We start from the raw sequence: 11,344 nt of genomic DNA, 5'->3' as shown, positions 1-11,344 counted from the left end.
GGCTCTTTCTGCCGGCCTGGAGCGGCCTCCCCTCCCCTTCCCCGGCCCTTTGAGCGGACCCTGGAGGCGCAGGGTTTCTCTGGGGTGGGAAGCAAACAGCAGAGACACTCCCCGTCCTGGGTCCTCAAGCACCTCTGAGGGCTTCGTGTGTTTTGGATCTTCCACGAGTCGCAGAATCGTGGAATGGTTTGGGTTGGAAAGGACCTTAAAGCTCCTCCAGCTCCAGCCCCTGCCCCGGGCAGGGACACCTTCCACTAGAGCAGGTTGCTCCAAGCCCCTGTGTCCAACCTGGCCTTGAACACTGCCAGGGATGGGGCAGCCACAGCTTCTCTGGGCACCCTGTGCCAGAGCCTCAGCACCTAACTTCTTCTGCCTTAGAGCTAACCTGAACTTCCCCTGTTTCAGTTTGAACCCATCACCCCTTGTCCTATTGCTCCAGTCCCTGATGAAGGTCCCTCTGCAGCATCCTTGTAATCCCCTTCAGACCCTGGAAGCTGCTCTGAGGTCTCCAGCAGCTTTCCTTCTCAGGGCTGAACAACCTCAACTTTCTTAGCCTTAAAAAGTCCCTTAAATGAAAGTGTTTCTGAGCACCAGGAAAACCCATGTGCCCTGGAAGGGCACCTCCGACATGAGGGGCTGTGTGGAACTGTGGTTTCCCAGGATGGATTTGGGCCCCAGCTGCAGGGAAGTTCCCCTTTGCAGAGGTGCAGGGGGAGTTCAGCGAGAGGAAGCTTTGTGCATGGTGGTGAGAGAGTGGTGGCCTGTGCAATAACCCTTCATGTCCTGAAGCATCCTGGAGCTACTCTGGGATTCAAAGCCCCTGTGGTGGGAGCAGAACCGTGGTGAGCTCCCCAAAGCCGTGGCTGCTGGCTCTGCCCCTCCAGTCCAGGGCATTTCTTGGGGATGTGGAACTAATCACCTGGGGAGCAATTTCGGCTTCACTCGTCTGGTTCAGCCAGAAGAGAAGACTCCGGGAAGACCTTAGAGCAGCTCTAGTGCCTAAAGGGGCTCCAGGAAACCTGGAGAGGGGCTTTGGACAAGGGATGCAGGGACAGGACAAGGGGAATGGCTTTAACCTGCCAGAGGGGAGATTGAGATGAGCTCTGAGGCAGAAGCTCTTCCCTGGGAGGGTGCTGAGGCGCTGGCACATGTGGCTGCCCCAGCCCTGGCAGTGTTCAAGGCCAGGTTTGACACAGGTGCTTGGAGCAACCTGCTCTAGTTGAAGGTGTCCCTGCCCGGGGCAGTGGGTTGGAACTGGAGGAGCTTTAAGGTCCCTTCAACCCAAACCAGTCCATGATACTATGATTTTGCTCCAGAGTTTAGCTGGAGCCCTCAGTTGAGACCTGCAGCTGGGAAGGAACTGCAGTTTCAAGTGGGCTGTAGGAAGAAATCCAGAGCAAACCAACAGTGCAATGTGTTGCGTGTGACACTCAGTGTTTATTGTACCAGCCATGGGGCAGGCAGAAGGATTTAGGAATACTGGTAAAATGCTTCGGCTGGTGGCTGCTGGGTTACAAGCTGGTGTAATAATACTTTCCCCTCCTGCCAAGTGTCCGATAGGCACATCTCAAAGGTTGTGAGTGCAAATCCCCTGGGATAACACACCTGGAGAGGCGGATGTCGGTGTGAGTGTCTGAATGGGGGAGTCTTTCAAATCCTGGCTTGGTTTCTGCATGAACCTGGTAACAGAGATGTGAACTGGGGTGTTGGAAAGGCAATAGAGACAGCCTGGAGGGGGTTCTCAGCCCCTGTCCCTCGGCTGGGGGCTTGAGTTCAGGAGAAAGTGCTTTGGCCTCAATGTGGCTCTTGTGCTCCTGCCGGGGGCTCTGGTTCTCTTAGGAGCACTCCTCGGTGGGCAGGGAGCTGAGCTCTACCTGGGCACCGCTGCCGAAGGCGTCTGCTTCTGGTGTCACCGCGGTGTCACTGTGGCTTCTGGAGGGCGGCGCGTTTGTGCTGCCCCCGTTTGGCTTCGTCTCTCCGTTGGTGCTGCCTGTTTTGCTGGCAAAGAGCTTGGAGTTTCTCAGGGTGCTGGCAGAAACTGCAGCGCGGGGGAAAAGAGAGGGGGGAGGTCAGAAACCTTTCGTTCCCCCTCTGCTTTCCCAAGCTGTGGGGATAAAACCACTTACGGTGCTTTGGTCTGGAGTGGACGCTGCTGATGACTGTGGGTATTGGCTGCTCCATGCTGTGAACGCAAGGACACAGTGTGAGGACACATTAACAGTGCCAGAGAGAGAAAGAGGATGGGAATGTGGCCCCGTGAGCTGGGCCCCATGGGTAGAGCCAAGTGCTGGCTCGTGAATGCTCAGCAGCATCTGGGCAAAGCACCATGTAGAGAGGTGCTGGGACCCTCTGATGTGAGGGGTCTAAGGAAAGCTTCAGGGCCAGGAATGGGGCTGAACTCTATGGGGACTGCTGGGATTTGCTCTTTCTTTAATCAAACCTTCAATCCCAGACTCAAAGCTTGGGATGGCTGCTTCCTCCTTTGGTGTTTGGGTGCATCCCTTCGGGCACAAGGAAGCCCAGCTCACCTGCTCTCCTCCCCTTCCATCAGCTTCCTGTAAGTTAGGATCTCCACATCCAGAGCTAGCTTGATGTTCATCAGCTCCTGATACTCTTTCACCAGATGAGCCATGTCCTCCTTGCTCTTCTGTAGGGCTTCTTCTAGGTTGACCAGTTTGGCTTTGGCATCCTTGAGGGCCATCTCACCATGCTCTCCTGCTTCTTTGATATGCTCCTCTAAGTAAAGGCACTGGTTTTGTGAAGGGAAAGGGTTGGGAAGTGTTAGTTGTGTTGGAGTTCCAGACCTGTGTGCTAGTTCTGTCACCCAGCCCAGCCCATACCTGGCTCTTTTGGGACACGATGCAGGACCTCAGCTTCTGGATCTGTATGTTCAGGTCTGCGATCTGCCGTCGGCTGTCCAGGAGGTGACCCCCGTAGATGCCTGACTGGCTGCTGCCTTCGTTCAGCTGCAGGTGACACCAGACGGGGGGTTATCTCCTCTGCTCTAGCAAAGGGGTCTGCAAGGTTCCCACTGCCCATAGGGAGAAGCACCCAACTGGGGTAAAATAGTAGCATCTGGGAAGGATTTGGGGCTATTCTCCTCTCCTGTTCTGAGCTGGGCCAGGTCACACACACTGTCTCTTAGGGTTAATCATATTCCTGCTTTGTTTGGAGGAGGCATCAGTGGAATGTCATTTGCATCTTAGGTGGGACAAGCTGCCACTGGGAGATGTCCCTGCCTTTCCCCACTGAGTATGGGCAGCCCAGAGCAATGAAACTACTAATTTACACAGCCGAGTTAGGAGGCGTTGATCTGGGTGAGCCCCATGTCCCTCCCTCCATCCCAGGTTTAGTCTGTCCCTCCACAGCTTGCTGATTCCTGTAGTTTCGAGGCTGATCTCTCGCCCTCTTCTCTCCTCACCCCTCCCCAGCACCTATCAGATAAGGACCCAAATACCTTTCTCCTGGTAAGTGCTTCAGCCTCCTCCCAGCTCCGAAGAGCCAGAGCCTCATACTGGGCCCTCACTTCTTCCACAATCCTGCTCAGGTCAAGCTTGCACGAGTTGTCAATTCCCAGGACAACAGAGATGTCCTTGATTTCCGTCAGCAGCTCCTCCAGTTCCTGAATAGCAAAGAGAAAACAGGGCTGAGATACCAAACAGAGCGAGCAGGAGAGAGCTGGACCCTGGCTGAGCTGCGGTGCGTAGCCTGGGAGAGCATCCTCCATGTGTGTGGAGGAGGGGAGATTTCCAGGGTTTGGAAGCTGCAATTGCTTCCTCCAGAAAAGCCAGACTTGGGCTTGAGTGTTGCTTTGGGATCTTTGGATACAACCTGTTAAGAGTCTGACAAAATAAGTCATCTGTACTGCAGGAAGGGCAGGTTAATTGAACTGATGGGATCATGGAATCCTGGAATGGGTTGGGTTGAAGGGGCGTTAAAGCTCCTCCAGTTCCAACCCACTGCCATGGGCAGGGACATCTTCCACTAGAGCAGGTTGCTCCAAGCCCCCGTGTCCAACCTGGCCTTGAACACTGCCAGGGATGGGGCAGCCACAGCTTCTCTGGGCACCCTGTGCCAGTGCCTCAGCACCCTCACAGGGAAGAGCTTCTGCCTTAGAGCCAACCTGGACTTTCCCTGTTCCAGTTTGAACCCATCACCCCTTGTCCTATCACTCCAGTCCCTGATGAAAGTCCCTCTGCAGCATCTTTGTAATCCCCTTCAGACCCTGGGAGCTGCTCTGAGGTCTCCACGCAGCTTCTCTTCTCCAAGCTGAACACCCCAATGTTCTCAGCCTGTCTTTGTATGGGAGCTGCTCCAGCCCCTGCTGATGCTTGTGGCCTCCTCTGGACTTACTCCAACCGCTCCATGTCCTTCTTATGCTAGGGACACCAGAAGCGCAGCCAGTGCTGCAAGTGGGGTCTCCCCAGAGCAGAGGGATGATAGTGCTGCAGTGTCTGTCACTGCTCCCATGGTGGGCACATATGTCTTGGGCAAGAACTGGGGCAGCGTGAATCACTGTGCAGCTGGTGCTGCTGCAAGATGCCTTCGCTGAGTTCTGCTCGAGTATCTGAGAGGCTGTGCCCGCCACTTGTGTTAGAGTCTGCTTTGTGTCTAGTTAGAGAGGGGGGAAACAGGACCCTGCTCTCAACGCATCCATCACCAGCAAACCTATTCCACTCCCTCATGTTCTGGGGAAGCTCAGCCCAGCACGGGGGAGACAGGAATGTGCATGCACAAGCTGCAGCATCACTGCCAGGGGTATTTGCTCTTAATAGCTGACTCGGAGCCAAACAATGCTGAATGCAGACTGCCCTCAGTGACCCTGGAAAGGACCCTTAATCCCTGCCTGTAAACTGCACTCCTGGGGGGTTTGTGTCCAGGCAAGACGTGACTTGATGTTGAGCAGAGCGTGGACACAGTCACCCGGCAGCTCCCGGCGGGGATGTCACTGTTATCTCTGCAGTGCTTCTGATGTGCACAGTGTTGAAAGGGAGAAGCGTAGCTCCCTGCTCAGCTCTTCCCTTTCATCTCGATGGGTTTGTTCTTCCCTTTTGTGCTGAGGGCTCTGATCTGTTACCGAAGTATTTGTATTCCTTGCTTACCTTGCCTTCCCCTGGCTGGGGAAACAAAGGGCACCCTGACTTGGTGATTCCTGAATAACAGGGAAATACCCCATCACTCTTCCCAAGAGCGGGATGATCGGTGGGGTTTTTCCCACTGGGGTTCAAGCCTTGAGCCTCTTTATTAATCCCGGAGCGGGTTAATAGCGTATGAGGAGATACACGTTTGTTGCAAATACTTGGGCATCCTCTGCCAGGGGCAGAAGAAAAGAACCTGGAGGTTTGTTAGTGGGGATTGGGGCTGGGATTGTCTCCTGCTTCCTACCAACATGCTGTGGGCAAAGCTGCCGAGCAGAGCTTCCCTCATTTGCCCTTCCAGTGTGTGGCTGTACGTTGGTGTCAGGCACATCAACAGGCACAGGAGAGCAAATGACTGACCTGAAAACCAGCTGTGGAGAGGAGAGGGCAGGAAGCAGGGGGGACAGGTCTGCTGCCGTGCAGGTCTCTGCCTCTCCGTGCCTCAGTTTCCACACATGGAATGTGAATTTTCCTCTGTCAAGCATCTGAATTGTTTATATTGGTAGAACTTAGACAAATTATGAGTGTTCCCAGCACTGCTGAGCCTGCTTGGCCACATTCTATAGGCTTTGAGTAAGTGGCTGTAATCACTTCTCCCTGTTTGAGGAGATAGAGGCAGGCTGCAGCCTCTGCCTTGTGCTGAAGGGCTGTATCCTTCCCCCTTGGTGAAACCATACCTGGCTGCACGCTCCTCCTTGGAGGGGGCATGGAGTGTGTTGGCTGGTGCTGAAGAGCAGCCAGCACCTCCCCAGGCTCACCCCAGCTCGTCCTCTTCGTGTGAGCCCTCTCGGGTGTTCAGCTCACTCATGGCCTGGGACGAGGTGATGCTGTCAGTGGGGTTTAGGAGCTGACCCCAAGATAGTTCAGGAGTTACATGGGGCTCCATCTGTTTGAGGGGAGAGCTATTGGAGCTGTTGGGGCAGGAGGACATCCTGGTGCCGTTTGAAGTGGAGCTGGTTATTTAAGGGAAGGGGATTTGCTCATGAAGACCCTGCCTTAAGCATCTAATAGTGCCTGCAACACCACACACCTTGTGTGATCCCCGGCCACTCTCCCAGTTGCGGTTTTACCTGCTCATAGATGGTCTTCTTCAAATCCATCAGCTCTTGGAGCCCATTGAGTTTAACCTCCAGCTCCGTTCTGTGCAAGGTGCTCACATCTAAATCCTACAGGATAAGGAAAGGGCATTAGTGGACAGTTGGAGTTTGGAGCAAGGTCTTTCCCACTTTTCCCCCTGTGTATTTGTTGGCAGGTCCTTGTGAACCCTCTCTCCTGCTCTACAAGGAGGGAGGCTCCTTTGTGGACCTTTTCCTCTGCAGTATCTCTGAGTGGGTGCTCGGTGGAAGCCTCCAGTGGGGCAGGGTGGAGAAGGAAGCTGGCAGGGCTGGTCCTCAACCACTCAGCTTTTGTTCACCACAAAGAGCCCAGGTTATTGAGAACCCTGATGCTGTCCACACAGTCACCAGAACTGCCCTGCCTGGCCTGGAGTGTGCCAGGGACAACCTGCAATTAACCACACTGCTCATCTCTGGGGAACGTTTCCTCTGCTCCTGCCCCTGGGATCTGAGCTCTCATGGGAAGGCTTGGACAAAGCCTCCCTTTCTAGCTGATGTGCCACTGCAGCTCCTGCTGGGGCTGGATGTTTCAGCAGGGTGCGGCCACGCAGCAGGGAACAAAAGCAAACACATCTATCAATTCCCAGCCTTTCCCAACCCGTGATGTCACCTGGAGGGAAAACATGGCAGGGAGGGGACGTGGTGCCTCTGCAGCTCCTGGGGTGCAGCGGTTGGGTATGGGCATGGTCTGACCCCCAAGTGCTTCCACCCAGAGCCGTGGGGCTCTTCTGGAGCCACAATGGCCCAGGCTCACTTGGACCTGTCCTGTGGAGATGCTGTGTTCACCATCTGCTGCTCTCCTCAGACCTTACTACTGCCCCAACTATCTGTGGTACAAAGACGTAGTCGTTACACTTAGTACAAAGACTGTCTTAGTAGCTGTGCCTGGACCATCTCGCTTCCCCAGGCTCTTCAGTGACTACACAGAGCTGGTGTAAAGCCTGCCCAGATGACAAGCTTCTGCCACTGACCTTTTTGAGCTCCATGAAGGTGTATTCCATGCCACTGCAGAGGCGGATTTCATCCTCGTATCTAAGGAGAGTGGGAAAAACAAGAAGAAATTGCACATGGTGAAAGCTTTGGGGTGCTTCAGGTTGTCCTGTTGGCCCCTAAAAGCGCTGGTAGCAAAGCTTTTGGTGATGTCCCTCCTCCTTGGTGTGCACTGGACAGCAAGGAGAGATGTCTCCTTGTGTGGGAACAAGCTGCTCTGTAGTGACACCACGAGCACTTTAAGGCTGAGGAGCCTTCAAGTAGAGTAGAGAGGAGGCAGCTTTAATTCTAAGGTAATTTGAGGGCAAAGAACCTCACATTTGCCACAGAAAGAGAGAGGAGGCAGAGAGTGGGTTGTGGTGAGTTATTCTCTCTGCAACCCAGACTAATGACTCCCAATCTTTCACCCTAAGCTGCTGCCTCCTGTTTCTGTCAGGAATCCTCAGCATTTCATTTCCCAGGCCCAAAAGTCTTCTCAAGGGAGAAAATGCCTTGTGAAAATTCCAGGAATACGGGGCTGGTGTCATGACTTATCCCGAATGGAGCTGGATTTGTGAATAACACGGGGCCTGGCAAAGCAATTCATGGAAAACAGTGCCCATGGAGCAGAAGGGAACAAACTGGGATGGCACAGGGAGGAGCCCTCAAGGCAAAACATCCGTCACAGGAACCAACCCGCAGGTGCTTAAAACAGGTTTGATAAGGTAGGACCAGGACAGCAAAGACCTAGTCCAGGGGCAAGTGCGTTTCCTGCTGGCCAGCAGCAGGGATGAGGAAGCTTAGGGAATATCCAGCCCTTGGTGGCGTTGGGATGAGCATGTGGCCGGTGCTGGTGTTGCCCAGGAAGCCACAGGGGCTCTTTGGGGCTGGTGTGTGACCAGGTCGGTTCATTTTCCTTGCAGGAGCAGTGTGATGGGGTTTGGTGTCTCCCATGGATACGTTTGGGGAGTGCTGGCTCTTTGGCCAAAGCCAGGGCAGGTTCTAGCTCTTCCATGAGACCTCAGGCTCCTGTTAACCTAATGTGCATGTGGCTTTTTCAGGCTGTGAGTTAAAGTTCTCAGTGTCACCAAATGGATCTGGAGAAAGCTGAGTCCTTTGGGAATGAGGTAAAATGGCAGCTCCTAACAGAGAGATGGTGAGAAAATCGGGAATGACTATGGAATGACAGCCGTAGTCTGCTGGTTCAGTTCCAGTTCCTCTCAAACTGTTGTATGAACCTTGAAGAGAAAGAGGAGCTGTGCCCAGGAGCAGAAAGAGGAGAAGGCGTTGGGAATGCAGCACAGGGAATCTCATCACAGTGCACCTTGCAAAGGGCAGGGGGTAAGTCATGCTCAGGAGCTGACCTGAAACAGGAAAACCAGCTCCCTGGAGCTGTTGCTTCCTTGACAGGGGGGATGTGACAGTCACAGGCTCTACACTTAGGCTCTTCTAAGGTTCCTCTTGAGTTAAAGGTTCCCTGGTGTTAAACTCAGCCTCTCTCTTGCCTGCTTTTCTAAGGCAGGAGCGTGGCCAACAAGATTTACCTGTCTGGTTTCTCTGCTCTGAGCTGGAATGTGAGCCGTGCCGCCAGCAGCTCTGTACCCAGCTTAATTACAGCCTGCCACTCGCCCTTCAGCCTCAGCGCAGCTCAGCCCAATCCCGGTGCGTCCCAGCCTGCTGGAGCAGCCTCACACATTGCTGGGCTCTGACATAATCCTGTGTGTTGGACAAACATCACTCCTGCCTGAAAGGGAGCAGGTCCAGCCAGCCAAACACGCTCCCCACATGGCTCCGGAGGGACCTGGCGGCCGGACTGTGACTCACATGGGGCTGGAGCATTCCACAAACACATTACAGCATTTATCTCCTTAGATATAATCCTCAAGCAGTCGTGCATTAAGGAGTAAATCCATCCCATCTCCATTCATGCACTTGAGACGGGCGTCTGGGCACCTTGAGGGCCTTCTGTAGGGCAGGGAAGCAAAACCAGGGGTGAACCAGCTCTCAGGCAGGCTGTGCTCCTCTCTGCATGTGCCTTCAAGACTACTTTAGGGTGAAGCTCTAGTGGTGGGATGGATCTGAGCCTTGTGGCATGAAATGAAGGCAGTCTTCCTCTTGTGGAATGAGGAAATGGGGCAGGAAGTAGCTGGAAACCAGCTGCAGAGGTTGAAGTTAGAGGGGTGTTGAGTGGTCTGGTCTTCATGAGGCAAGATCTGAGCAGCACAACCCCATGGTCTCAGAAATGGGTCCTCTGAGGGCTCTATGCCCCAGTGCCACACTAGAGGAGGTCAGCACAGGCACCAGTTCCCTGCTTCTCATTCAGGTGGGTCTTTGGATGTGCAAATCACACGTGTGCTGAGCTGAAGCACGCACATGTGCAGATGGGCACCTCTGGGCACTCTTCCCTATGCAGGTACATTCAGTATCTGACTTTTAGCTTGACTCCCTAGAGAAGCAGGTTTTGAGATGATGTGCCAGCCTCCAGCCCACTTTCCTGTCCCCTCTGCGTTCTTCTCTGCATGTGGAATTGCTGGCCAGTGGCAACCTAGTTTGAGAAGGGGCTGCACACATCCTGGGTGGGCTTTGGAAAGCCGTCCCTGGGGAGAGAAGGCAGCTGAGGCACCTTTCACATCTGAAGCAATCTGTTGGGCAGGAGCCTGTTGGCTGGTCACCATGTGCATGGCCTGTACCTTCTGGAGCTCCACAGCTTGGCTGAGAACACCAGTTGCATTTCCCAGTGGAGTCATTGAGCTTTTCCTCCCCCCGCCCCCCAAAACTTTCCCTTGGGAAAAGACACCTCCAGAGGAGTTGGAAGCCTCCGAAATTTGCATGGTTTAAGCAGACCATTTGCTCCAGAAAAACAACTGGGCTGAGGCTTGGGGAGCAGGACTCAACAGGGCCGGGCTGGGCTGGGCTGGGGCTGGACGCCTGCCTGGAGGAGCTCAGCAGCAGCAGTTCTCTGCTGTGGAACACTGCCCGCTGGGAGCAGCACAGGGGGTTCTCACTGTCACAGGTACCCACTGCACTGGCTTTGGGTGTCACAGCACCTAGGGAGAGGGTGGGTTCTGCCTCTCTGCTGCTCAAGTCACGTCTGGCAGCTCGCACAGGGGAGGAAGCCAGAGGGAAGGCTCCACAATTGAAGGGGAAGTGCTTTGAGGAGCAGGGTCATTCCTGAGCACTGTTTTCCCAGGGCTGCCTAGTCCCACAAAGCAGGAATTCTTCTCAAGAGCAATAGCTGGGCCAGCCATAAGCCGTTGTGGATTCTCTGCTGTCTAATACGGCACGTGCTGCATCCTTATCTACTGGGTTCTGTTCCTTGAGTCAGCCTCTTTTATTAACTTGGAGGGATGGAGCATCCCTATCGTGTCTTATCCCGTTGTCCAGCTGGGCAGTGACTGTGCAAGGAAATCAAAAGGAAGGGGCAGACTCACAGCCTGTTTGTGTAAGCACCTTTAGCCTTAAAACATCAGGCTGAAAAATAAGGAAGTGCCAGGCAAAGGCTATTCCCGAGTACAGACAGGAGTACAAACTGTGAGAGGAGATACAAGTGCCTGATCTGTCATTTCTCCACCATTTTGCTGTCTGGGTTTTCCAGGGAATAAAACAAGAAGTGTCTCATAACTGCAGGGCCACAGAGCACTTAATTCCTTAGGGAAGTGCAAGGAAGACCAAGTCTAAACCTTTTTAGGGCAGGGAGTAAAGGGCACAAGCCATATTGTGGCTTTGATCCAAGCTCAGGGTTGGTACCAGTCGGCAAAGCACACAGCAGTGAGCCCAAGTCTTGGAGCAAAACCAACGTCCAAATGAAGAGCAGACAGACAGACAGACACCATGAGGGATTTAGGTATTTCTTGGCACCTGGGTGTGAGAGTATCATTTCTTGAAGGATGCTGAGCATAAGGATTTCAGCATAAAGTTAAAGGAATAGTTCCAATTCCTGCTCCACCAGCAGCTGGATCTGTGAACTCAAGATGTTTAACTGCTCTGTCTCCATGAACACATCTGTAAAGTGGAAGTGTTGGTCCTTCCCCTCACTTGCAGCACGTTGAGCTTAATCAAAGTCTGCAAAGAGCTTTAAATCCTTGGGCTAAACGCTCTGGGAAGGGCACTGGGAGTGTTTCT

General features: G+C 53.8%; 1 protein-coding gene across 1 annotated transcript in view; it reads right to left on the bottom strand.

Moving 5' to 3' along the window:
* Positions 1 to 1,835: 1,835 nt before the first annotated feature.
* Positions 1,836 to 11,344, bottom strand: part of LOC104402330 (keratin, type II cytoskeletal 80-like) — a 14,192-nt gene continuing 4,683 nt past the window's right edge. The window contains exons 3-9 of the mRNA XM_010010180.1: positions 7,225 to 7,285; positions 6,209 to 6,304; positions 3,458 to 3,622; positions 2,841 to 2,966; positions 2,529 to 2,749; positions 2,127 to 2,182; positions 1,836 to 2,038 (exon numbers count right to left, since the gene is read on the bottom strand). Coding sequence (XP_010008482.1) covers positions 1,836 to 2,038; positions 2,127 to 2,182; positions 2,529 to 2,749; positions 2,841 to 2,966; positions 3,458 to 3,622; positions 6,209 to 6,304; positions 7,225 to 7,285 — 928 coding nt within the window. The remainder of the gene's footprint in view (positions 2,039 to 2,126; positions 2,183 to 2,528; positions 2,750 to 2,840; positions 2,967 to 3,457; positions 3,623 to 6,208; positions 6,305 to 7,224; positions 7,286 to 11,344) is intronic.

Source organism: Nestor notabilis, unplaced genomic scaffold (assembly GCF_000696875.1).
Source record: "Nestor notabilis isolate BGI_N333 unplaced genomic scaffold, ASM69687v1 scaffold29032, whole genome shotgun sequence".
In the NCBI taxonomy this organism is placed as follows: Eukaryota; Metazoa; Chordata; class Aves; order Psittaciformes; family Psittacidae; genus Nestor; species Nestor notabilis.
Note: the sequence above shows the minus strand (reverse complement) of the source record. Positions and strands in the feature narration are given on the sequence as shown.